At 44.4% G+C, this 27,938-nt stretch overlaps 2 protein-coding genes and 1 non-coding gene across 5 annotated transcripts in view; 1 reads left to right on the forward strand and 2 right to left on the reverse strand.

Annotated features, from left to right (window-relative positions):
* ARL11 (ADP ribosylation factor like GTPase 11) lies at positions 1-26,547 on the forward strand. The gene is given in 5 exon segments (XM_066237131.1): positions 1-101; positions 882-1,095; positions 1,098-1,440; positions 23,786-23,935; positions 26,361-26,547. Coding segments are annotated over 3 exon segments (636 nt in total). The 5' UTR covers positions 1-101; positions 882-899; the 3' UTR covers positions 23,883-23,935; positions 26,361-26,547.
* EBPL (EBP like) overlaps positions 16,519-27,938 on the reverse strand; it is a 22,552-nt gene continuing 11,132 nt past the window's right edge. Inside the window, exons 2-5 of one of the 3 annotated variants that reach the window (XM_066237135.1) lie at positions 23,449-23,518; positions 18,694-18,832; positions 18,109-18,171; positions 16,926-17,023 (exon numbers count right to left, since the gene is read on the reverse strand). In XM_066237135.1, the coding sequence (XP_066093232.1) occupies positions 18,147-18,171; positions 18,694-18,832; positions 23,449-23,518 (234 nt within the window). In that variant the 3' untranslated portion in view covers positions 16,926-17,023; positions 18,109-18,146. Of the gene's footprint in view, positions 17,024-18,108; positions 18,172-18,693; positions 18,833-23,448; positions 23,519-27,938 lie in introns of all 3 variants that reach the window. The other 2 variants (XM_066237132.1, XM_066237134.1) reach the window with 2 other exon arrangements.
* On the reverse strand, positions 23,783-23,943 carry LOC136309649 (U1 spliceosomal RNA). The gene has a single exon (XR_010726341.1). It is a non-coding gene; the product is annotated as a U1 spliceosomal RNA (small nuclear RNA).

Here is a 27,938-nt window from a genome sequence, read left to right on the forward strand (position 1 = left end):
CTGGCAACTTCCTTTACATCTCGCTCTTGAGACATTGCCGACTAGCAGCTTCGTGGGAGAAGACAGCTGCAGAGGGGAGCTGGCCACCATCTAACAGCGAGGTAACTGGCATTTCCACCCCTCTTCCTGGCATGAGGTGTGAACGGAGGCTGTCTTGTTTTCCTCCAGGGGCGGCAGATATATACTCCTGGGGTGAGATGTCCCTTCACCTGTCTCAGCCAAGGTTTCCCCCTGACTAAATTGGGAATAGATCTTAGTCTTAAAATTTGGCGTTTTTTGAAATACATGAGTTATGTCCCGGAGGTAATAATCAACCTTCCTAAGACAATGGAGGAAACCACTTTGATAAATTTGTCCCCTGCCCATGGTATTTATAAAGAGCCCCTGTTTACAGGACACAGAGCTGGTCCTGTGGGGGGTTCCAAAGGCAGCAGAAGTCCCCATGAGCCGCTGTCCCCTGCACTGGGTGCACCAAGCCCATGACAGCTTCCATTTCGGGGCTCATGCTTACAAGAAGGGAAACAGAGGCTAGAAGCACAGTTAGCAAGAACTGAAGCATCTTTCAGCCATTTCTACTGAACTAGATTTATCTAACTGGAACTTTCATTTGCCTCCTTGCTTTAACTCCTGCTGAATGTGAGCCCCCATTCCTTTGCCATCCGGGGGCCATGACCTCTCCTGAAGCAGGCTGCCCAGAAGAGGTCAGCTGAGGGTGACTCACACACCCTTACTTCCTGGCCTTTAGGGCTCAGGCCTGTGTTTGAAACCTGTTAAGACAGTTCCTGCTTTTGGAATAGAAGCTTTCCTTCCTGGTGCCTGCTTGGATCTGTGTGTTCTTCAGAAAAGAATGGCTGATGTGTGCACCTGGCCTTTCTCCCCAGGATTTAGCAGTGGCCACCATGGGTTCTGTGAATTCCCGAGGCCAGAAGGCGAAAGCCCAGGTGGTGATGATGGGCCTGGACTCGGCAGGCAAGACCACACTCCTGTACAAACTGAAAGGCTACCAGCTGGTAGAGACCCAGCCCACCGTGGGCTTCAATGTGGAGACCCTCGAAGCCCTGGGGAACGTGTCTCTAACTCTCTGGGATGTCGGGGGCAGACCCAACTCCGGGCCAGCTGGAAAGACTACCTGGAAGGCACGGACATCCTCGTGTATGTGCTAGACAGCACAGATGCAGCCCGCCTGCCAGAGGCAGCGGCTGAGCTCATGGATGTTTTGGACAACCCCCACATGGCCAGCATCCCTTTCTTAGTGTTGGCCAACAAGCACGAGTCACCTGATGCTCTGCCACTGCTTGAGATCAGAGACAAGCTGGGCCTGGAGAGATTCCAGGGCCGCCGTTGGGAGCTCCGGGCCTGCAGCGCCCTGACCAGCGCCGGGCTCCCCGAGGCCCTGCAGAGCCTGGGGAGCCTCCTGAAGCCCTGTGGCCACTGTCTCCGGTGAGCGCAGGGGGGCAGGGGGCAGGGCCTGCAGGGAGCAAGGACTCCGGGCTCAGAGGGACTGCGGGGAGCAAGGGCTCCGGGCTCAGAGGGACTGCGGGCGGCGAGGGCTCCGGGCTCAGAGGGACTGCGGGCGGCGAGGGCTCCGGGCTCAGAGGGACTGCGGGGAGCGAGGGCTCCGGGCTCAGAGGGACTGCGGGGGGCGAGGGCTCCGGGCTCAGAGGGACTGCGGGCGGCGAGGGCTCCGGGCTCAGAGGGACTGCGGGGGGCGAGGGCTCCGGGCTCAGAGGGACTGCGGGGGGCGAGGGCTCCGGGCTCAGAGGGACTGCGGGGGGCGAGGGCTCCGGGCTCAGAGGGACTGCGGGGGGCGAGGGCTCCGGGCTCAGAGGGACTGCGGGCGGCGAGGGCTCCGGGTTCAGAGGGACTGCGGGGGGCGAGGGCTCCGGGCTCAGAGGGACTGCGGGAGGCGAGGGCTCCGGGCTCAGAGGGACTGCGGGCGGCGAGGGCTCCGGGCTCAGATGGAGCAGCTCAGCTTTGCTCATAGGAACTGGAAGAAACAGCTTGTCCTTGAGAATTATAAGCTCAGCTTATCAGAGAGGAAATCTTTCTATGCTTAGACATAGAAACCATTCTGTGTTCTTGGGGCTTATTGTCACTGGTGTTTATGTTGAAATCAACTGTTTTTAGAAAAATGATACTCCAAGGGGGGAAAAAATCATACCACAACACACTTCACTTAATAGCTCATTACCAATTGTGAACTGAACGAGTTCAGAGCAACGAGTAATAATGGTAATAATAGAGCATAATAATTAAGACCTAAATTCCAAGGGAGAAAAAAATTTCAAATCCAATCAGAATGTCATCTAGACATGAGCAAGACCTTGGGAGTTATGTCCCTGGCAGTTGCTGGGTGTGTGCCACTTCACTCTGAGAGCAAGCGCCAACACGGGCAGAGTAGAGCAGGTGCGCCTGCTCCCACGTGACCTTGGGTCTAGAAGGTCACTGGCTGCTCAGCCATGGGTGAGGGGCCTGGAGTTCCAGCCTTCCCGAACTGATCTTCTTCTCTGACCCTGATTAACCTATTTTTACCTTTTGTCATTCTGTGTTGTCTTTTTTCTAAACCTGTTTTTTAATTCATTCATTCAATAAAAATATATGTAGAGCCTTGAATCTGTGGCAAAAGGCACTGAGCTTTTAGCTATGAACCAAGCCCTCTAGATGGGAGGTATATTTTGAATAGGTATAACAGCAATGAACTTCTCTCATTATTGCTAGTAAATGCTTCCTGTAATCAGAGGTTTTATTTATTTTTATTCATTCATTGCTTACAAAGGAGAGAGGGAGACAGATAGAGAAGGGGAGGAGCAGGAAGCACCAACTCCCACATTGCCTTGACCAGGCAAGCCCAGGGTTTGGAACCTGACCTCAGGGTTCCAGGTAGATGCTTTTATCCACTGCACCACCACGGGTCAGGATGCCTGAGTTTTTTAATGGCATGCAACTTATATTTGGCATCTTTTTGTCATAGTAAACAGCTCAAAATGTTGGCTATTACTTCCTACGCTGGGCTAGCATCAGCGTCCTCTAGCTCCTGGTGGTGGTTCTGTTCTCTCTGGGGTCACTCGGTATAAACTGACCCTCCATTACCCTCTGACATCTGAGACTTGGCAGGTCCCTCCGCCCAAAGTCTTCCCCTCTAGCATCAGGTTAGGCATGCCCCGTTTATTCACTACTTGTCACCTGAGTTATTTTAAGACTTCCAGTGTTAGGAAAGTGTATTTGACAAATGAGACAAGGCATCAGGGCCTCAGGATCTCTGGTTGGGGGAGCCAGTGAGGACAACATTTCCATAAAAGCATGAAGATAGAGGCTCAACTCAGCAAGTGCTTACTGAGCACTCATTAGGGCCAGATCCCGTGTTCAGTGCTCTCTGTAGATGATCTCTAATTCTCCCGACTCTGCAGAGTGGGTATCACCCCCGTTCTATACAATTAGAGACTGAGGCTTAGAGAGGTTGTGACTTGCTTGAGGCACAGAGCTGTTGACATGTCTAGAACTTGAAACACATATCTATCTTTAATGATGCCTCCAGTCTTCCATAACATCATACTTCTAGAAGGTTTAAGCTAAGGGTCACCTTCAATCAGAAGATTTGATGAGGGGAGCAGTCTGGTCAGAAGACTGCTTGGAAACATGAGGGAGAGTGCAGGAAGGAGAAGTCAGCCTGAGTGGCTGGCACAGCAGGCTGGTGTAAGGGTGACCTAATATTATCTATTATATTAATTATGTTATATTATTATATTATATTATATCATATTACATTATATTATGGAACAAAACAGGAAAAAAATGTTAGGTTCAAGTTCAGGAAAGCTTGGACTTTCATAATCAAGAATTTGATTTTAGAAAGTAAAATCATTGAACTTGGCATTTAGAAGGAACACTTGGGGCACTGTGGGAGTGGGTTAAAGAGAAGAGGGGTCAGCAGTGATGGGAAGGCAGGAGGCCAGCTGGAAGCCCATCGCAGGAACAGAGGAGAGGAAAGGAAAAGAGATGAGTCCATTGAGAACCATTGTGTGTGTGTGTGTGTGTGTGAGAGAGAGAGAGAGACAGAGACAGAGACAGAGACAGAGAGACAGAGAGAGGAACAGATAGGGACAAACAGACAGGAAGGGAGAGAGATGAGAAGCATCAATTCTTTGTTGTGGTTCCTTAGTTGTTCATTGATTGCTTTCTATGTGCCTTGGCTGGGGGGGGGGGGGCGGCTCCAGCACAGCAAGTGACTTGTTGCTCAAGCCAGCCTCCAAGGGTCATGTCTATGATCCCATGCTCAAGCTGGCAACCCTGCGCTCAAGGTGGGGAGCCACCCTCAAGCCAGTGACCTTGAGGTTTTGAACTTGGGTCCTCTGTGTCCCAGTTCGATGCGCTATCCACTGCACCACCACCTGGTCAGGCCATTGAGAACCATTTTTTTTTTTAAGGGGAAAGCTGAAGGAGGAAGAATTTGAAGACAGCTCAAGATTTTGAGTCTACATGATAGGAAGGATTGGAATGAACTAAGAGGGGACACAGGAGGAACAAGCTCAGACAGGGACCAGAACTTCTAGATTCTACTTGTGCAATTCTGGGTACCAATGAGTTTATAGGTTCTTTTAGGTTGTTCCGTTGTCGGCAGTCCTTGAGACGCTGATGGCCGTGCGGGCTGCACCTGCAGCTTCCCACTCCCAGAGGCTCATGCCTCACGTGATTTGTCACTTTTTATTGAGAGCTCATTTTCTTTAGGATTTGTTTTTCCTGTGTGACTCCCATATGCGCTGGTTTGGAACAGTGCTTCTACACAAAGTGCTTATGCACTATGTACTAAAAGCCTAGACTAGGTTTCAATTGTTTTAAAGAAGGACTTATAGATGCCTGACCTGTGGTGGTGCAGTGGATAGAGCGTCAGCCTGGAAATGCTGAGGTCGCAGGTTCGAAACCCTGGGCTTGCCTGGTCAAGGCACATATGGGAGTTGATGCTTCCTGCTCCTCCCCACCTTCTCTCTGTCTCTCTCTCCCTCTCTGTCTCTCTCTCTCCCTTTCTCTCTCCTCTCTAAAATGAATAAAATTTAAAAAAAATTTAAAAAAAATTAAAAAAAAAGGACTTATAGAAATGATCCCTGAAAGTATACTCTTTCAATTGTTTTAAATCAAATATTATGGAGAAGGGAGATAGCACCCCTGTCTCCCGCTCTCCTCTGCAGGAGGGTAGGCGTCTAACCTACAGCCTACCTCCTGTCAGAAAGATATGAGAAGTTAGCTTTTCTTCAGGTGAAAGCCAATTAGTTAGCACAAATGAAGACTGCAATTACCAGGAGACTCTATGACCTTGGAGTAATAAATGGTGCCCTCAAGGCCTCTGGCTTGAGGACTGTTTTTCTGGAGAACTCAGGTAAGGGTTATACTTGCATGGCTGCACGCATAGGTGAGATTGCTTTCTGCCTCTGCGGTGAGTGGATTCCCTGTAATGCACATCACATTACAGTTTAATGTGCATTTAGTAGCATAACTGTTTTCTTTCTCCCTTACCTTGGTGGAGAGGTTTTCTGGGCAGGCATATTTATTTTTAATTTATTTTCCCAACAGACAAAATCGGCATGGCTCTGTGAGCCTTGAGTTGCGCCCATGATTAGCAAAAATCGTATAATCACCTTCGAGCACATCCTGGTTGGTTTTTGGAGGGCAGTTGGCTAGGAATGATGAACACAGTCCAGTGTGGTCTGCTGCACTCCCTCACGCAGGATTGCAGAAGCCTGTGATGGCCTCTGAAGTCACTGGAAGCAGTACTTCTCAGTGAAGTGTGACCCCCGCCTTCCCTTCCTGAACAGAAAAGCCACCGCTCAGGAAAAGCTGAACAATTTTAGACAGGAGAAAAAAGTTTTATTTTACCCCATCATCTTGATTTCCACTTTTCTGACACAGTCGCTCCCATGGAAATTTGGTTACGCGGTATTGGGTAACAAATACAAATATTTTTTAGGTTTGCTTGCTTGTATTGGGGCAGCGCCATGTGTTTATGGTCTGTGGAAGGCTGCAGGTGCTTGCCCTCAGGGCGGCAGATTGCAAATTGCGGATTGCCTGCCTGCTTGGGAGGGGCACTTGTTCGCTACTGTTTGCTGGAGAAGGGTATTCCCACCCCCACCCCACCCCCGCCCTTGTTTGCTGGAGAGGGGTATCCCCCCCCCCGTTTTGCTACTGTTTGCTGGAGAGGGGTATTCCCCCCCCCCCCCGAGGAGCCACTGAGCCATTTCACCCGCAGGTGTTGTAAAGTACCAAAGGCTACAGAATTAATATTAATATTTTAGAAAACTTAAAAAACATTTTATTAATTTGGATTAAAAAAATTGTGAAAATAGTCTCTGTGCTATGTAATTAGCATAACTAGGATGGCTCTTGCCATTGTATTGTAAATGAAAAGGGAAGGAAACATAAATTCCCAGACATTCCACCACACCTGTGGGAAAAGGGGTGAATGGCTAGCCAGGTGCAGGAAGAGAAAATCCAAAATAAACCTTTTCTTATAGCAATAAGCCATTTGTGGGCATTTGTCCCCACTGAAACTACCTCTCCTATGTAAATGCATGTGTGACTCTGGACAAAAAAATAACAAATAAACACTAAATAATATAGAAAAGCCTTTAATATGTAAAGAGACATCTTTCTACCTTGTGTTGACTTGTAAATTTTGTTTTCTCCAAAATAATGTATGGTTTGCAAATTGAACGTGGTCCTATCATGTTAAAGGACATATGACTATAACCAATAGCGGTAAGGGGCTCCTAATTACAATTTTTGCTTCTGTACTTCCCACTTACAAAACTATAAAAACTAAGTAGAACAAAGGGCCGGCGCGCTCTCCGTCAGATTTCTGTCAGAGTTCCCACCGCTTGGCCAAGCTAGACAATAAAGCTTTAATGTGTAAACGACGGACCTTGCTTCTGTCTTCCATAATTCGGGTCCCTCCGAATTTGGATTAACACCCCCCCCCCCGCCCTGTTTTGCTACTGTTTGCTGGAGAGGGGTATTCCCCCCCCCCCGCCCTGTTTTGCTACTGTTTGCTGGAGAGGGGTATTCTCCCCCCCCCCGCCCTGTTTTGCTACTGTTTGCTGGAGAGGGGTATTCTCCCCCCCCCCCCGCCCTGTTTTGCTACTGTTTGCTGGAGAGGGGTATTCCCCCCCCCCCCCGCCCTGTTTTGCTGTTTGCTGGAGAGGGGTATTCTCTCCCCCCCCCCGCCCTGTTTTGCTACTGTTTGCTGGAGAGGGGTATTCTCCCCCGCCCCCCCCCCCCCCCCCCCGGCCCTGTTTTGCTACTGTTTGCTGGAGAGGGGTATTTTCCCCCAGCCTGTTTTGCTGGAGAATTGAGAGAGAGAGAGAGTTGTGGGCATGGGAGCCCTGAGATTTTTGGCCCTGCTTGTTTGGCTGGAGAGGGCTGTTTTGCTTGTGGGGGCCTGTGAGTCCGGTGAGTCCAGAATGCTGAGGGGCTTGGGAGCCCTGCTGGTTTGCTCATTCACCTTTATGAGACTTTAATAAATGGAACGGCCCGCCATTTTCTGGCTCCACAGTTCCTTTACAGTCTGCCTGAATCCAGTGAGAACCTGCACGGCCAAGGTAGTGGCCACTGGCCTTCCACGTGGCTACAGATAAGTATTGATAAATTCTCCATGAGAAAAGGTGTTATTCTGCCTCAGATCTAAAGCTAAAAACCTAATAATGAATCACTCCTCCCCTCTCAACTTGTCACACAGGGGTGTTTGCAGCCTACTTCAAGCATGAGATAACAAACCAAACATTAATTCTCATAAAAGCACTTTAATTCTTTAAATAAAAGGGGGCATCATGATCACAATTTATCTCTGGATTATGACCATAACCCCACATCATTCTGCGATTTTTATTCTGTTTTTTCTTTTAACTCCAGGAGTCCCGGGTTCAATTACCGGCCAGGACACACAGGAGAAGCGCCCATATGCTTCTCCACCCCTCCCCCTCTCCTTCCTCTCTGTCTCTCTCTTCCCCTCCCGCAGCCAAGGCTCCATTGGAGCAAAGTTGGCCCTGGCGCTGAGGATGGCTTTGGCCTCTGCCTCAGGCAATAGAATGGCTCTGATTGCAGCAGAGTAACGCCCAAGATGGGCAGAGCATCGCCCCCTGCTGGGCGTGCCGGGTGGATCCCGGTCGGGCACATGCGGGAGTCTGTCTGCCTCTCTGTTTCCAACTTCAGAAAAATACAAAAATATTTTTTTATTAAGTTTACTGGGGTGACATTGGTTAATAAAATATATAGGTTTCAGGTGTACAATTCTACACTACACCATCTGTACACTGCATTGTGTGTTCACCACCCTGTCAAGTCCCCTTCCATCACCATCTGTCCCCCTCTACCCTGACCTCTCTCCTCACATATTCCTTTCTCTCCTCTTGCAAAAGTCCGTAAGTTGAATAAAGAGGGATGATTTCAAAAGCCTGAGAATTAAATTCCATGCTCAATTCTACTCCTCTCTGAAATTCTAATTACAGATGCATCTCTTGGACTTTTTAAAAGAAAATGTCTCCACAAGAAGGGCAGTAGGGAGAGTTATTTGCACTTTAAAGTGAATGAATTTTCAAGATGTTTTCAGGATAGGTTTTGTTAAGCAAGCAAAACTAAAAGTTGAGAACAGCTGACAGAAACATGTGGGCGCTGCCAAGGAAAAGGCTAGAACTTTGTAACTCAAGGCTATAACTTTATGCTTAAGGCTCAACTTTATGCTATATATAGTGAATATAGCCCACATCTCTCTCATTGTTTGCACCGAAAGATCTATGTACGCAGAAAGTAGGCAGGGGCTCTTGGGTAAGGAATTAATAATCTGGCTTCCCCTTCCTCCTACCCTCCATCTCATCCCAGTGTCTCTATCAGAGCATGGTCTCCTGGGGCACCGAGCAGACAAGTTTGGAGAATAAATCCAGAGTGGGGTGGAGAAGGGCAGATGGAAAATAAGCAGCCCAAATTCTTTATTACTGCTCAATACGGAGTGCTAACTTCCAAGGGGCACCCAGCCAGAAGGCAGCTTCTGTCTTTAATTGGAAAGGCACTTTTTCCTCAGTGTATCCTACATTTCAAGTGGCGCTTGTCCGAAAAGTGAAGGACAATATCATGACCCAGGCAGAGAACCGAGGGTTACACAGTTCCATGGGCCTGGTCCTACCTGGAGAGGGAATTCTTTTAAACCAGCATTCTAAATGCTTCAAGTCGTTTGCAAAGGTTCTCCCTTCAACCACTTTGAAGAGAGGATTAAGTTCCCTGTGATGGTCGATGATCCCTCCGAATCGAGAGGTCTGGGGAGTCCGGAGTCCAGGGAGTGGTTACAAGAAGTCTGCTATTTGTTTTGTTCTGACACAGCTGTGGGTCACAAGGTTCTTACACAAGCTTCAGGGAGGCACTGACATCAGCCCTTTGTTTCCCTCAGCCAGTGAGGATGACTCGGGAGATTTAGAAAAGAAGCTCATGGAACACTCAACCAGCAGCTTCATCCAGAGCATTTCTCAGAGATTGCGTTAGGGGCTGCTTCCAGCCCCAACTGAGCTATTGTGTGTGGTCTGGGCTCCGCCTGCAACACCCCAATGAGCTCAGGCTGGAATATGAGGGATATTCTACCCAAAGGGATCTTTAGGAGGGACAAGGGAAGAAAGTCATTGAGAAGTCATTGAAATTTGTGGTTTAATGATGCATAATGCACACATACATTTAACTCTACTCTCTAGTGGGACAGTAAAGGATTCAAGAAAAAGAGGCCAAACCCCACATGGACAAAGAAAGCAGAAAATAGTACAGGCCTGAGGTAGCAATACAATTATGGAAGATGGAAAGTGACTTCCCAGATCAGAGAAAGTAGAAACCTAAGTTGGCTAAGGGCTGGTGTGTGTGTAGCTGGAAGGACTTATTCTGTGCAGGCACCAAAGTTTTCAAGGTGGAGTAATTCACATACCCTGTCCCCCCCCACCTCCCCTCCCCCATTAACGCTAGAGTTTGTACTCTTATTTTGGAGATGAAGCCCAGAACGATGAAATAACTCGCCCTGGTCACACAAGAATTTGAACCTCTGCTGAGGTGTGGCCCGGCGACCACGCTCTGTGTAGCCTCACAGTGACAAGCAAGCCCTTCTGCACCAGTCCCAGGGGATCTCTGGACCTGGAACACCAGGACGCTTCCACAGCAGGACTGGAAATAAAAGTAGTGGAAAGTTTGAATGAAGAGACCAACTCTCAGACTCCTTTGCTGGTTTACTCAGGCCAGACAACTGCCTCCCTGCTCCCTGGCGGAGTGCTGTCGCTTTTCTCTCTCGGGGTATTGCCCAGTTGAGGATGGGGCAGGGAATCTATGAAAACAGAATTCAGGGGAAGCCCATGAACTGACAGGTGAGGCTGCTCAGACCATTCTCCAGCTGGTTCCCACGTGCCGTGCCGGCAGTGAGCTTACATCATGACTCCAGCTAGGACAGGAAACACCTGTCTCAGAATCCTGATTAGCTGAAGACATACAACATTGACATTTCAAAGTGTCCCTTAATGAAACAGCTGGCTCACCAGTTGATGAGCCCTGTCCGTATACCCACACAATTTTTGAGTAGATTTTTGATATCTTCCTTTTTCCACCTACATTTTTTCTTTTCTAATATATATTTTTTCATTTATTGATTTTAGAGAGCAAGAGAAACATTGATGTGTTGCTCCACTTACCAGTGCATTCATTGGTTGATTCTTGTATGTGCCCTGACTGGGGATTGAACCCACAACCTTGGCATATTGGGAAAATGCTCTAACCAACTGAGCTACCCAGGTAGAGCTCCACTTTCATTTTTATTATAGAAAACTGTAAACCTACAGAAAAATTGAAAAAAAATAGTACAATGAACACCCATATACTAACCTCTCAATTTCTACAGTAGTTAATATTTTAAAGCATTCACTTTATCTTTATACTATATATGCTTATATATATTGTTTACTGAACCATTTGAAAATGAGTTACCGACATGGATAATTCACTTCTACATATTTTACTACCTCTAGCCAAAGAATGAGGACCTTATTATACAGAACCCAAATCTGTATCTCACCTAAGAAAATTTAAAATAATTACTTAACATATTCTAATATTCAATCCATATTCAAATTTCCCACACTATCCCTAAAATGTCATTGCATTTGGTCATCATGTCCCTTTATTCTCCTTCCTAGAATAGTCCCTTCTTTTGTTTTCTTTATGTTGACTTTTTGAAGGGATGAGGCTATTTAACTGAAGGAGGGTCTCACACATGATGTTTCTGAGTTTTCTTGTGGTGTCATTTAACTTGTCCCTGTCACTCTTGAAAGTCCTGTAAACTGGAAGTTAAATCCAAAGGCACAACTAGATTCAGTTCAGATGTTTTTGGCAAGACACACAGGTGAGGTCCTCTACTTCCCATCGTGGGGCGGCTGTACTTCTCCCTAGTAGGGAAGTGAAGTCTGATCTTGCGGTAAAGGCAGTCACTTCCCTGCTCTGGGAAGTGTTGTCAGTAGGTCACTAGTTTCACGTTATAATCTGTGTACATAGAAAGAAAACAAAGAATTCTTCTCCAAGCTCTTTGCATTTTGGTTTCCATCAGGCCTTTCTTTGGCAAAATTTTATTTTATAATTTCATATTGCAATTGGTGAACGTTTCCTGGAACCCTGGTGCTAGCAATTCAGGAGTTACAGATCTGATGTGATTAAATACCAGAAAAATTCATCACCTGCATTCTGATTTTAGATGGGTTATGATGATATTGCTTCAATATTATCTGGAAAGGAAGAGTTTGCAAAGAAAATTTACAGTACTGGGAAGGGAAGGGCTGTTTACAGGAATATAGCTAGTACCTTCAATATAAGCAATTCACAACCTATTGCAAATCATTTATATATTTATCAAAATAGGCCTTCTACCACAGGTTCCTGGGCAAGTAGTGTGATGCAATGGGTGGGTGGGGGTACTGAAGTAAATGACTCCTGTGGTCTCAAGTAAAGTTTAGGCTTTTAAAATAAATATGAACTATCACCTCCAAGTAGTTGGGGATACTGAAGCTTGACGAGGGGAACAACATTGAAGGAAGTGACTTATTTAATTGAGTCTAAGGTGCCATCAATGATAAAATGCATCATATTTTTGAAAGAAAAAATAACATGGCTAACTAAACTATTTATTGCACATCAACTGTCAATTGCATTCTATGTCTTTAAATGTTAAAATGTGGGGGGATATTTATCTTAGAATTATGAAATGCAGCATTAGCTATCACACCTGGCCCCCACCTCCCAGATAGGAAGACGGGTTTCTATTCAGTGGCCTGTTAGACATTCATACTCACTAAGTGGTGAAAGCCTTTAGGTCTGGTCTTACTTGGCAGTAAGTGTATCTGCACTCCAAGTTGCTGTTAGAGTCTATCATGCCTGTTTCTCTCCCAATCAACACTCAGTGAAAACTCAGTTGAAAAACACCACGTTTTTGGGGCTGTCTGCAGGACACACAGCCCATCCACTTTCCTCTACTCTATCTACACAGCTCAGCCAGGTCAGCAGAGAGCAAAGGACTAAAAACAACTAGGTAATCCCTCACGGACACTGTTAAAAACAGCCCCAGTTGTACTGAATCTGTTGTCAAGTGTCCTCTTTATGAGGACCTATTGGAATCTTTTTTCATGCCTTCATACCACAAATTTTTAAAAGTAACCTTTATAGGAAAATACACCATTCATTAGCATACAGCCGAATCAATTACCACAAATTATAACTACAGTGTGTCCGTAAAGTCATGGTGCACTTTGACCGGTCATAGGAAAGCAACAAAAGACGATAGAAATGCGAAATCTGCACCAAATAAAAGGAAAACTCTCTCAGTTTCATACCTATTCAGTGCAGTTCGATGTGGGCTCATGCACAGATTTTTTAGGGCTCCTTAGGTAGCTATCCTGTATAGCCTCTACAGACTCGTCACTGACTGATGGCCTACCAGAATGGGGTTTCTCCACCAAACTGCCGGTTTCCTTCAACTGCTTATCCCACTGAATAATGTTATTCCTGTGTGGTGGCGCTTCGTTATAAATGCTCTGATATTAAAAATTAAAAAAAAATAAATGCGCCGATATTCATGTTGCACTTTGGTCATGGATTCGAATTTAGCGAGCCACAGAACACACTGAACTTTCCTCTGTACCATCCACATCTCGACCGGCATGGCCGTGGGCTGCTCCGCTGTATACACGGTGTTACGTCATCATCTGTGCATGCACACATGCTGCCACATCATCCTACAGAAACTGGGAGGGTTTTCCTTTTATTTGGTGCAGATTTCACATTTCTATCGTCTTTTGTTGCTTTCTTGTGACTGGTCAAAAGTGCCCATGACTTTACGGACACACTGTATTGCTCAAATGACAAAAAATAAAATAAAAAATAGAACATTACCAGTATCTTAGAAGCCCCCTCATGACTCCTCCCCATCATGGTGTCCACCGTCTTCCCCAAAGGCAAGCTCTATCCTGGTTTCTACCACCACAGTTTTATCTGTTTCTGAACCTCACATAAATGGTATCATATAATATGCATTCTTTCGGTCTGGCTTCTTTCACTTGCCATTATGTCTGTGAAATTCGTCCACGTAGTTAAGGTCCCTTGCATGTATATATCACAATCTATTCATGTAGGTTGTTTCTCGGTTGGGTTTATAATGAATAACACGGGGAACAAAACTTTTGTTGCATCCACAAAAACACTTGTTCTTACCTAATTCGAGTGTGCTGATCTCAAATCTGACATTAGTTTTTCTCTGTAAGCTACAGGTTTTTTGCAATTCAAGTTTTTGGTTTTCATCTTATTGTAAAATTTTCAACATTTAGTTTAACATAATGAAGTAGAATTTCTTGGGCATCATCTTTGTGAAAATATAATAATTTATATAATGCAGTAAATACTCTAATACACTAAAAGATATGATTGCATCAGAATTTGTCTACAATTTCAAAATAGAACATATTAAAACACTTAATCATAAAATTTGCACAAAACTTATTTAAATTCTATTCAGGCAAAAATTTGCGTTTGTGTACTTGTTGAAGATAATCTCGTTTGATGCTCCAGCAGTAGTCTGCTCATCACTAACAGCTCCAAGATTTTCGGGAAACTTATCAAGGTGACTGTTCAAGAAGTGAATCTTAGAGCTCACGTTACATCCAATGTCGTGGAAAGCCAACAGCATCCTTTAAACCAGAAAGAAGTTCATAGCTTTCTGCTTTTTGTTGCCAAGGAAGTTCTTTGTAACTGCCACAAAAGACCGCCATGCTGCTGTCTCCTCCTTATTCATCTTCCTGGCAATTTCTTCATCACATATGAGGGTTTGAATTTGAGGTCCATCGAATACACCTGCTTTTATTTTCTAGAAAGACAAGGCAGGAAAAGTAGAAATATGTGGAAAGCACTTACTTTCTCTTTTCAAAACCTGAACAAACTGCTTCATTAAGCCAAGTTTGATGTGAAGTGGGGGAAAAATGATCCTGTCTCGATTAACTACAGGTTCATTCACAAAATTTTGCATCCCTACTTCCAGAGCTTCACGTTTCGGCCACTCCTTCTGTGTCCAGTGTTTCTCCCGAGCTCGGCTGTCCCACAAACACAGAAAGCAAGGATACTTCGTGAAACCTCTCTGTTGTCCTAGCAGGAAATTTACCATTTTAAGATCAACACAAATGATCCAGTTATGCTCCTCATACTTCAGAAAGTCAAGGACAATTTTTATGTCATTATAATCTTCTCGCAGATGAGTTGAATAACCAATTGGAACCGCTGCATAAACATTACCACTGTGTAGAACACATTTCAGACTCCATTTAGAGCGTCAAGAAATAGCCAACATTCTGTTGGACTGTAAGTGGTAACACCTAGCTGGCTGAGAAGACTACTGATATCATGATAGTAAACAAAGTGTTTGTCTTCAGAAAAAAAGTCCACAAAAATTTGTTCATGCTTCCTGAAATGGGATACTTTAGCTGACTGGTGAAGTACATTTTTTTCTTGAAATCTGGAGGCTAATAACTCAGCTGCTTTCTTTGATAAGCCCAAATCTCATACTAAGTCATTCAATTCGGGTTGGCTAAACTGCTGAGGGGTTAATGACTGCTTGGCATCAGAAAAAGTCCCTTCAGATTCTACAACCATTTTCTCATGCATCTTACCAAAATACACTTGATCACCATGTTCACTTTCTTCATCCTTAAGAAGAAATAATACCATTGAAAACTGGAACTGGGAGTGTTTCAGAGTGTGGGATAGGTCCTATTGTTGAAGGAATATTAGGATATACAATCATATGCTGTTTTTTCTTGCCAATGCCCTTTGTAAGGATCAAACAGAAAAAACAGTCACTGCTGTGGTCCTTGGGTTCACGCCAAACCATGGGAATACCAAAAGGCATTCCTTTGCGTTTTCCTTCTGTCCAGTCACGAAGCATTTCTTCACAATTATGACACACAATATGAGGAGCCCAATTCTTGTCTTGATCGCCCAGGGGAACTTGAAAATAGGCAATATATGCACGTGTCACAAATGACGAAATATTGCACCTTTGACGTTGAAGTGTGTAACACCCACATATATAACAGAAGGTGTCAGGACTATTCTTACATTTACGCCTACTCAAAGAAGCCATGATTCAATCTTAAAACAAAATAAGAGGGTGTTTTTATCAGACTATAATTTTTTACATTTAAAAACAACTAAAATTATGTAAAAATGATGTTTGTAAAACATTAATTGCCTTGTGATTATGTTCAATCCAAGAGTCATTGCCCTTTAACTCCAATTTAAAAACCAATGCATGCCATTAACTATAACAAAAAGAAATTAAAATTGCATAAAAACCAGAGCATGCACCAAAAAACGACTTCAGATTTGGAATCAGCGATGCAGAAATATATAGAAACAGTTCTAAAACCTCATGCAACAGAAAATGAAAAAAAAAAAATTGTTCCCCAGTGTAATGCTGTCATTCTGGTGCACATGGTAAATATCTCTGTGAAGCAGATGCCTGAGTCACATTGCTGAGTTATAGGGCAGCATGTGTTCCATTTTAAGTTATTTCAAAAAGTGGTTTTTCACTTTGCATTCCCACCAGCAGCATATAAGAGTTCTAGTTGTTCCAAATCTTCACCAACACTCATTGTCAGACTTTGTTAAAATCAACAATTCACCTGGAATTGATACTGTGCATGGTGTGAGGTAAGGAACAACATCCATCTTCTCTCATATTGACATGCAACTGACTGGGTGCCATTTACTGAAGTGTCACCCATAAAGGGTTGGCCCACTCACAAATTCAGACTACTGTCATTTTTGTTGGCTTCACAAATTTGATATAATATAAATATAAAATAGAAACATTCATCTCATTTCTGCTTTCACTTTGGTAATGAAAAGACTGGTAAAAAGATTAAAAGTTGAAGCAACAACATGCTCTTTGGAATAAAAATTAATACAACAGTATTTTGTGATCATTGGCTTTATTAATAAAGAACAAATAACCTTAGGTATAAAAACTTATAATTAAATGAAATTAATTTCTATCCCCTGTATTGCCATTTAATTACAAAAATAAACCAACAACAAAACTTGGCCACCTTACAATCAATTTGAAGTACGTTGTTTAGGAATAACAATATAAGAGAAAGTATAGACTGGAATGTATTCAAATTTGGCCAAAAAGGTTTGAGCCATTCTGGCTCATAAAGCAAGATAATAATATTTGTGATTTTTGAAAATTCATCGGAACTTTTTCCCTAAGCTGGTTCCTTTGTGATACATTTTCTTGAGTTCTACCCAGGACTGCCACAGTAACAGTCCTGGGATCAGAACCCACACACTATTGAAAAATACCAGGTAGACCCAAAGGTAGAGCCAACTGTTGGTGTTGAGGTTGGGGCTTCCCATAAGCCAGTCTGGGGAGAAGGTCATCCACCCGCCATACAGTTCACACACGCACAGAGTAATCTGTATGAAATGCCTGGTAAAGAGAAAGAAACAAGGGATGAAACTGCCAGCTCGGCACCCTGAATAATGTCATCTTTTCTCCAATGGCAGCATCAACAGTCTTCCAGGACAGTAACCACTCTGAAGTTGGACCTTGGTTTCCATGAGCAAGTCAACCTAATTAATGAAGACCCATGTTTTCCTTGAAGAAGCAACACTGTCCTTTCTAAGAGACTATTCTCAGAGTTAAATAAGGTATCTCAGGTATATTGTCCTATTCTTAGGACAACTTAGTGAGACCTGTATATGAATCTCACCATGAGCTGCAATTTCGCCTGCAATAAAAGGGATAATAATAATAGTCCCTTCCTCGAACAACCTTGTGGAGGTTAAACGAGATCTGTAGACAAAGAGGGGTGAGCACTGTGCCTGGCACAGAATAAGTACTTAACAATGCAGATATTAGAAACGTTTGAAATAATAAACAAATGGGTACATGTAGTAAGCCCACAATCAAGATCATGGAGTCAAGGCCCTGGCCAGTTGGCTCAGTGGTAGAGCATCGGCCTGGCGTGCAGGAGTCCCGGGTTTGATTCCCAGCCAGGGCACACAGGAGAAGCGCCCATCTGCTTCTCCACCCCTCCCCCTCTCCTTCCTCTCTGTCTCTCTCTTCCCCTCCTGCAGCCGAGGCTCCATTGGAGCAAAGTTGGCCTGGGCGCTGAGGATGGCTCTGCGGCCTCTGCCTCAGGCACTAGAATGGCTCTGGTTGTAACAGAGCGACACCCCAGATGGGCAGAGCATCGCCCCCTGGTGAGCGTGCTGGGTGGATCCCGGTTGGGTGCATGAAGGAGTCTGTCTGACTGCCTCCCCGTTTCCAACTTCAGAAAAATACAAAAAAAAAAAAAAAAAAAAAAAAAGATCATGGAGTCAAGGATATGTCAAGGCATCAAGTAGAAGTTTAATTTTTCTTGCTGACAATCTGTGTAAAATTGAGTGGGAGAAAAGCAGATCAAATGACCCTTGACGTCTCTTTCAAATCAGAAATTTGATAATGAAGCTTTAAACTAAAAAGACTTATTCGATACAAGGTGGTAGAAAACTGAACGCAAGTATACCTACCTCACATTGTTTTAGGGAATCAATCCCAGGTTAGCAATCTATTTGCCCCAGGTCACTTTGTCCCTAAGAGGGAGAGGAAGGAAAAGGGAAGGAGGGAGGGGGTTCAAAGTCTCAGAGTCTAAGTGATGGATGTGAATCCTCTACCTTTCTCTCCCCCTTCCTCTCCCTTCCTTATACCCTCCATGGCCTGAAAGACTTCTTACTTATCTGGCATGGCTCACTCAGAATTACATAAGAGAATTTACTTTGCATCCAGGAGGATAGGAGATTTCTGGAGTGATTCAGGGAGAAAAAGATGGAAATATTACTCTTTTATTCTCCAAAATATTGGTGGCGAATCATCCAGTGCTGTTAATATGCTTGCCTAGACAGGGACTAGGTTGGCACTACAATCATATTTCTCATGTTTTTTATTTTGAATGGTCTGAAATGATCCTACTGGTACCATGATCCTTATCTAATATCAAACAACTTTTGTTTCTACTCTGCTTTTCATCTAGCAAAGAAATGTGGTCATTCTCTACTCCAAATGTCACTTAGGCATTGGGCATCTGATGTTTCTCCTTTTTTGAGCAGGACACTTACCGATAATATTTCTCTTTGACAATGGCATAAATGAGAATCAATGCCAGAGATCCATCCAGGACCACAGTCAGAATTTCCAAAGACACAATGGTTGGGTCAAAATTAAGCCATCTGGCATCGGCTTTGCCATATTCTTTCCCTAAAAACAAAACACATTTTGTTATACTTTTTATGACAGTCAACGGAAATGACCCTTTTTTTCCTTAAGGAGGAGATAAAAGGAATGGCTGCCATTCTCTCTACATTCTTTACAACGCCTTAGACGAAGGCAAGAGAAGCCCTTAGAAATAAATTTGCCTCCTGACAGAATAACAATCATATTATATGGGAACATTATTTACAGTTCCCAAAGTGCTTTCACATATGTGCCCTAATCATGCCCCCCTTTCATTATAAATAGCAGAATTCTAAATTAATTCAATGGAGCCAGATTTTGCAAAGGCAACCTTTAATAATTATCCTGGTAAATGCAATATAATTACTTACTTCAAATTTTTAATATAAAGCCTGTAAGTAAAAGTCAATTTTTTTTTTTTTTTGTATTTTTCCCAAGTGAGAAGCAGGGGGAGGCAGACAGACAGGCTCCCACATGCGCCAGATAGGGATCCACCCGGCTTGCCCACCAGGGGGCGATGCTCTGCCCATCTGGGGCATTGCTCCACTGCAACCAGAGCCATTCTAGCCCCTGAGACGGATGCCATGCAGCCATCCTCAGTGCCCTGGCCAACTTTGCTCCAGTAGAGTCTTGGCTGCAGGAGGGGAAGAGAGAGATAGAGAGAAAAGAGAGGGGGAAGGGTGGAGAAGCAGATGGGCGCTTCCCCTGTGTGCCCTGGCTGGGAATTGAACCCAGGACTTTCACATGCCAGGCTGATGCTCTACTGCTGAGCCAACCAGGCAGGGCATAATTTAATTTTTAAAGTTAATTTTTTATAGAGAGAGGCAAAGAGGATGGGAGAAAGAGAGAGAGACACATTGATTTGTTGTTCCATTTATTTATGCATTCACTGGCTGATCTGTTTATGTGTCATGACCAGGGATTGAACCCACCACCTTGGCATATCGGGACAATGTTCTAACCAACTGAGGTACCTGGCCAGGTAAGGGAATGTTTATAAAAAACACATTTATTAGGCCCTGGCCAGTTGGCTCAGCAGTAGAGTGTTGGCCTGGTGTGTGAAAGTCCCGGGTTCAATTCCTGGCCAGGGCACACAGGAGAAGCGCCCATCTGCTTCTCTACCCTTCCCCCTCTCCTTTCCTTCTGTCTCTCTCTCTTCCCCTCCCACAGCCAAGGCTCCATGGGAGCAAAGTTGGCCCGGGTGCTGAGGATGGCTCCATAGCCTCCACCTCAGGTGCTAGAATGGCTCTGGTTGCAGCAGAGCAACGCCCCAGATGGGCCGAGCATCGCCACCTGGTGGGCATGCCAGGTGGATCCCAGTTGGGTGCATGCGAAAGTCAGACTGCCTCCCGCCCCTGCCTCCTGCTTCTCACTTTGGAAAAAAATAAAATAAAATAATTTATTAGTAATTAAAGAGAAAATAAGTGCTGAGGGGGCAGGAGAAGGAGGGAAATAACAGAGCCTTGACTACAGAATAAATACAAAATGGACAAAAGGGGCATTTCAGTCTCCTGCAGGGATAGAATTCACCAACAGCTGTCATAGAAACTTCAGTTGTGCTGACTAGGGAAGCTGCCATGCCTAAGAAGTCTTTCCAGACCTCATTATCAGGACGGTTCTTTAGCAAGCACAATGATGTGTGCAAGTCTTTAGTGCTGGAGTGAGAGCCATGCACTGGGGGAAGTAATATTCCCCTCCCTCCTTCTTCCCTCCCTCTATCTTCTTCCTCTTCCATTCCTCCCTCCCTCCCTCCTCTTCTCTCTCTCTTCCTGTTTTTCGTCCTTTTTTAATTTACCAAAGTAATACATGCTGGTCCTAAGATCTCAAATAATTAGAATAAAAAACCCACAAAAGTCCCCACTTCTCTCCCTTTAAATACTGTTCTTACAGTTTTAAGAAAAGGTATGAATGGTCAAAAATCAGTGCCATGTTGTGACTGGGTTGAGCAGCACAAAGCTCGAGTGGCTCACTGTCTAGAGTTAGGGTCCCTTGGGGGCCAGGATTCTAGTGAAAGGCTATTCTGACAAAAAAAAATGGCCGGTAAACAGGAGTAGCTATTTACTGATAAGGACACATAGGTATGCTGATGCAGAACGCCAGCTTTGACCATCAGGCCAGCAGAAGAGAGCTCTCCAGCATGTCCTGAGCCAACCGCCAGCCATGCACTACTGGAAAACAGCATAGCGAAAGTAAAATTTTTTTCCCCTCTAAATTCACACATACATACGATTGGCAAAATGTACTCTCTGCATCCAAAATCTAAGAAAATATCACAAATAAAATATCAATGCTTTAGGAACTAAGAGATTAGTGGCTATTCAGATATTCAAAACTATAATGCCATTCTTTTTTTTTTGTATTTTTCCAAAGTGAGAAGGGGGGGGCAACAGACAGACAGACTCCCGCATGCACCCCACCGGGATCCATCAGGCATGCCCACCAGGGTGCGATGCCCAGCCCATCTGGGGCATTGTTCTGCTGCAACCGGAGCCATTCTAGCACCTGCAGCGGAGTCCATGGAGCCATCCTCAGCGCCTGGGGCCAACTTTGCTCCCATGGAGCCTTGGCTGCGGGAGGGGGAGAGAGACAGAGAGGAAGGAGAGGGGGAAGAGTGGAGAAGCAGACCGGCTCTTCTGCATGCCCTGGCCAGGAATCGAACCCGGGACTTCCATACGCCAGGCTAACGCTCTACCCTGAGCAACCGGCCAGGGCCCCATTCATTCTTTAATTCAACAAATCTCTTGGAGCTACGAAAGGCACCTAAGCCAGGTGAGGGAGATGAGGTGAAGATGTAAATTGAAAAGGACTGATAAATATTAATTTAGATATTTTCATTTCATGGGTCCTAGCCAAATCTGGGCTGTTTTCATTTTTTAATACCAGACAAGGCAGCCAGGTAGGAGGAACTAGAACTCAGGCTGGAGCCCCCAGCCCTGGGCTTCCCCAGCAGTTCTCAAGGACAGTTCACTCCAGCTTACTCACCAAAAGGGTGCACAGCTACATTTGGCTCAGCCGCTGGTACTGAAGGAGCCGGACTCCAGGTGTGGGGCTCAGGCTCCTTGAGCTACCACTGGCTGGGACCTGAGAGGCATCCAAGATGACACACGTTTTGCTTTGAGAGCACTGTCGCTCTGTTCCCTAGAAGAGCTTCCTAAAATTAGTGATGAACAGGAGACCCAACACAGATGTGGACTGGGAAAGTGATTTCAGAATCATGGAAGAAATGATCAACAATGGGGTATTTCTGACACACAACTGGAAAGTTGTTACCCCATACATACAAGGCAATTCTGTGATAGTGGCTAAGTACCCTGTTGCTACATAGCTCATTGATTTATCAGTGTTGATATAGTACATGGGAGATAGTCAATAGTCAATACTAACTGAATGCTCTTTTGTTTGTTTTTTTAGCGAGAGAGACACAGAGACAGACAGACAGGGACAGACAGGAAGTGAGAGAGATGAGAAGTATCAACTTGTTGTTGTGGCACTTTAGTTGTTCATTGATTGCTTCTCTTATGTGCCTTGACTGGGGGTTCCAGCTGAGCCAGTGACCCCTTGCTCAAGCCAGCAACCTTGGGTTCAAGCCAGCGATCTTTGGGCTGAAGCCCATGACCATGGGGTCACGTCTATGATCTGATGCTCAAGCCAGTGACCTTGCACTCAAGCGGGTGACCTCGAGTTTTCAAACCTGGGTCCTCAGCATCCTAGGTTGATATTCTATCCACTGTGCCACCACCTGTTTGGGCCTAACTGATCAAATGTTGATTGATTAATAGTATGAAGAAGATAAGAAAACTAGCTAATATCTCTGTAGAACAAGAAGTTTTTTTGAAATTCTCTATAAGACACTATACACATATACACCCATATATGAAAGTTGACATTAGAAGTATAAAAAATATCCAGTTTAAACACTGCAAACTCTTCAACTTGCACTCACTACAAACATTTTTAATATACAGCTTTTTAAGATATAATTCATGTGCCATACAATTTATCTGTTTCAAGTGTTTAATTCAATGGGTTTTTGCTTGACCAGGCAGTGGCGCAGTGGATAGAGCAATGAACTGGGATGTGGAAGGACCCAGGTTCAAGACCTTGAGGTCGCCAGCTTGAGTGCATGCTCATCTGGCTTTGAGCAAAAAGTTTACCAGCTTGGACCCAAGGTCGCTGGCTCATGCAAGGGGTTACTTGGTTTGCTGAAGGCCCATGGTCAAGGCACATATGAGAAAGCAATCAATAAACGAAGGTGTTGCAACGAAAAACTGATGGTTGATGCTTCTCATCTCTCTCTATTCCTGTCTGTCTATCCCTCTCTCTAACTCTCTCTCTGTCCCTGTAAAAGAAAACCCAAAAAACAAAAAATCAATGGGTTTTAATAAATTCACAGATTTGAATCACCACAATCTAGCTTTAGACTATTTCATTACCCAGCAAAAGAGACCTGTACCCACTATCAGTCACTCACCATTTCCTACATCCCTTTCTCCCTCCCCCGGCAGCCACTGATTTATTATCTGTCTCTACAGATTCACCTATTCCTTATATATAAATGGAACCATGCGGGATGGGACGCAGGCACTCATTTAATTGACAGCCACACTGGCAATAAATCTCAAACATTTCAAATTACTTACACAATGAGGCAATCAAGCCATCAGCTTCAGCAATGTTTCCTACGAGAGACAAGTAGACATAAGGGCCTTCCTGGGGAGAAAATACAAACATGCTCTGGTTGAGCATCACAACCCCAGGAGGGCAGCGCAGATACAGGGCATTGCATGGGAGCATCCCTTCCCCCGCTCACCCCCGCTGGTAGCACCACCCCTGTGTAATCCCATGGGCGCTATCCTGGGCTGTGAGCCCTGACCTTGAAAATGGTAAATTCAAAGTTAATGTTTATACAATAAATGCTATTTTTCAATGATTGGCATTATAAAATCAGAGAGTCGTGTTTTGGGTTTATTTTGTCAGGGGAAAGTGTGAACAGAGTCCTCCACTACCACAAATCATGGAGTTGAGCTTCCCACATTTGGGGAATCACAAGGATCAGCAAGTTGGAGTACAATGAATAAGCCTCGCTTTGGGGAAACCATCTTCATGATAATGGTGTGTTCCTGCCAGGTAAGTATAGACATGTGTTCTTATGGGGGAAAAGTAAGTCGAAATTTTTGAAAAAGGAAAGAGCTGCTCAAGTCTGGATTATTCTAGGGAATTTATACTTTTGAAGTACCTCACAGCAGTTCATTTTGTCCCACCTCAAAAAAATCCAAGCCCTGGCTGGTTGGCTCAGTGGCAGAGTGTCAGCCCAGCATGTGGATGTCCTGGGTTCGATTCCTGGTCAGGGCACAAAGAAGAAACACCCATCTGCTTCTCCACCTCTCCCCCTCCCCCTTCTCTCTCTCTCTTCCCCTCCTGCAGCTGTGGCTCAATTGGAGTGTGTTGGCCCAGGTTGCTGAGTATGGCTCCATGGCCTCCTCCTCAGGCACTTAAATCTCAGTTTCTGAGCAACGGAGCAACACTCCAGATGGGCAGAGCATCACCCCCTAATGAGCTTACCAGGTGGATCCTGGTCAGGGTGCATGCAGGAGTCTGATCTCTGCCTTCCCTCCTCTCACTGAATAATAATTTTAAAAAAAATCCAATATCTCTCTTCACAAAAGTGGCATTCAAATAACTATACCAGCCTGACCAGGCAGTGGCACAGTGGATAGAGTGTTGGACTGGGATGCAGAGGACACAGGTTTGAAATCCTGAGGTTTCTGGCTTGAGCAAGGCTCACCAGATTGAGCCCAAGGTCACTGGCTTGAGCAAGGGGTCACTTCTGCTGTAGCCAACCCCTGGTCAAGGCATATATAAGAAAGCAATCAGGCCCTGGCCGGTTGGCTCAGTGGTAGAGCATCGGCCTGGCATGCAGAAGTCCCGGGTTCGATTCCCGGCCAGGGCACACAGGAGAAGCGCCCATCTGCTTCTCCACCCCTCCCCCTCTCCTTCCTCTCTGTCTCTCTCTTCCCCTCCCGCAGCCAAGGCTCCATTGGAGCAAAGATGGCCTGGGCGCTGAGGATGGCTCTGTGGCCTCTGCCTCAGGCGCTAGAATGGTTCTGGTCGCAACAGAGCAACATCCCAGATGGGCAGAGCATCGCCCCCCAGTGGGCATGCCGGGTGGATCCCGGTTGGGCGCATGAGGGAGTCTGTCTGACTGCCTCCCTGTTTCCAACTTCAGAAAAATACAAAAAAAAAAAAAAAATTAAAGTACTGTGTATGAGGAATTTTGCTTTAAAAACAGGAAATGGGGCCTGACCAGGCAGTGGCGCAGTGGATAGAGTGTCGGACTGGGACGCTGAGGACCCAGGTTCGAGACCCCGAGGTCTCCAGTTTGAGCGTGGGCTCATCTTGTTTGAGCAGAAGCTCACCGGCTTGGACCCAAGATCGCTGGCTCAAGCAAGGGGTTACTCAGTCTGCTGAAGGCCCGCGGTCAAGGCACATGTGGGAGAGCAATCAATGAACAACTAAGGTGTCGCAATGCGCAATGAAAAACTAATGATTGATGCTTCTCATCTCTCCATTCCTGTCTGTCTGTCTGTGTCTATCCCTCACTCTGACTCTATCTATCTCTGTAAAAAAATAAATAAAAATAAAATTAAAAAAAAAAAAAAAAACAAAAAAAACAGGAAATGGGGATGAAATATACCGCACGCTGACTGTAGTTCATAATACTATTATGTTAACTCAACTTATTGTGGTGACTCAATCATTATGTTATACATCTGAAACTAATATAATGTTAAATGCCAATTATATCTCAATAAAAAAAGTTAATAGAAAATAGGAAGGTTCATATTAGATGCTCTAAAACAGGATTACACGATATCTAATTGAGTTGCTAATAAAACCAGCTTAAAAGCTAAAATGTATCATGCCAATAAAATTAAGTAACAAAGGCCAATCTCAGTTTTCATTTAAGGCAGGGGTCGGGAACCTATGGCTTGCAAGCCAGATGTGGCTCTTTTGATGGCTGTATCTGGCTCACAGACAAATCTTTAATACAAAAAAATAATAACGTTAAAAATATATATAAAACATTCTCATAAATTACAATCCATTCATTTCCTACTGCTCATGTTCATGGTTGCGGGTAGCTGGAGCCGATCACAGCTGTCCTCCAGACAACACCAAATTTTTATTGGATAATGCGTAACACACACGGGTGGTTGTATGGCTCTCACGGAATTACATTTTAAAATATGTGGCATTCATGGCTCTTTCAGCCAAAAAGATTCCGGACCCCTGACTTAAGGTGTTCCAGACATTTAATTTTTTACAACATATTTTAAAGACTGTAAGACCGCTACAAGTTAAAGCTCAGATTTTACAAAATGCTTGAGCTGTGTAAGCTACTGTTATCTAATTCAATACTTTATAGAGAATGCCCAATTTACTGGTTTCAATCATTAAAAATTTCGCAAAGAAAGTCTTTGTAGAAATAAAAAGAACTCAAATTTCTTTCATAATTTGTGTATTTGTATTTTAATTTTTGTATTTTTCTTAGGTGAGAAGTGGGGAGGCAAAGAGACAGATTACCACATGCACCCAACTGGGATCCACCTGGCAAGCCCACTAGGGGGTGATTCTCTGCCCATCTGGGCTGCTCCGTTGCAACCAGAGCCATTTTAGCACCTGAATCAAGGCCATGGTGCCATCTTCAGTGCCTGGGCCAACTTTCTCCAGTGGAGCCTTGGCTGCAGGAGAAGGAGAGATAGAGAGAAGAGAAAGGTGAAAGGGTGGAGAAGCAGATGGGCACTTTTCCTGTGTGCCCTGACCAGGAATCAAACCTGGGACATCCACATGCCAGGCCAACACTGTACCACTGAGCCAACTGGCCAGGGCCTGTGTTTGCATTTTTAAAGGCTGAATTTGTATTTGAATGTATTTGCAAGCTCTTTGCTTTGTTTTGTGTTTCAAGTGCATTTCAATGAATAACCAGAAAAAACACTGCAGTGTTCATTGTTAAGTGTCGGAGTATAAAGTGGAGTGAGAATAGAATCAGTGTGTAATTCTTGTTAAAACTGACTCACATGATCGAACTTGACTCACAAAGATTCAGCCTAGTCAGACATTTTTCCATACCATGGCAACAGCACACATCACTGTGTCCAGAAGCATCAGCTACCCAGCCTCCCAAGGCACGCTGATGACAAGGCTTTAGTGACTTTATAAACGTATGCTGCCCAGTTGTCATCTACTTAATGAGATGACAAATCCCCTTTGCTGGAACCTGCCCCAGCAGACGGGCTGTCACCTAATATTAACAATGAGCCATGGGGATCTTTCAGAATTTTGGGTATCAACAGTCACACACAAGTTCTAATGTTTCTACAACATTCCAGACTAGTGTTTGGTTTAGGACTTAAAAAACACTTGTCCCCTAAACTCAATTAAAAATACTAAAACGACTTTCAAAAGAGGCATCAAAACATGTACTTAATTTTGTATATGGGCTTGAATTTTGTAACCAATTAAAAAAACGCTACTATCAAAAAAAATTAAAATAAAAGAATATATCCTTCTTTGCTGAGACAATTGTTACTTCTCAGATTAAGGATTTGAAAGGAAACTTTCCAAGGCTTATTTTAATTGAACATGTGCATTTATGATTTTATTACACAGGGATTAGATTAAAATTAAAAATTAATCCAAGTATGGCGTATGGCAAGGAGGGGTCACAAAAAACAAACAAACATAGAAGAAGAGAGAATTAACATTTACTAAATTCTGCAAAATGCCAGGCACTGTGCCAGGTGTCCTACATCCTTGCTATTCAAATGTGGTCCACAACTCATAGCACGGGCATCACCCAGGGAGCTTGTTACAAATGCAGATTCTTGGACCCTAGCCCAGACTTATAGAAGCAGAATCTGACTTGTAAAGATCCCAGGGTGATTCTTATGCATGTTCAAATTTGAGAAGCACTGCCTTAAATTACAAAGCTTTATTTAATCCTCATAATAATCCTTTGAGGAAAATATTTTTTCCGTACTTTATAGATAAGTGCTGTGGTCTGAATGTGTCCCTCCAAAATACCTACACTGAGATTCCATCTTTGCGTAGAGCCCACATGAATGGTATT

Source organism: Saccopteryx bilineata, chromosome 6, assembly GCF_036850765.1.
Source record: "Saccopteryx bilineata isolate mSacBil1 chromosome 6, mSacBil1_pri_phased_curated, whole genome shotgun sequence".
Lineage (NCBI taxonomy): Eukaryota > Metazoa > Chordata > Mammalia > Chiroptera > Emballonuridae > Saccopteryx > Saccopteryx bilineata.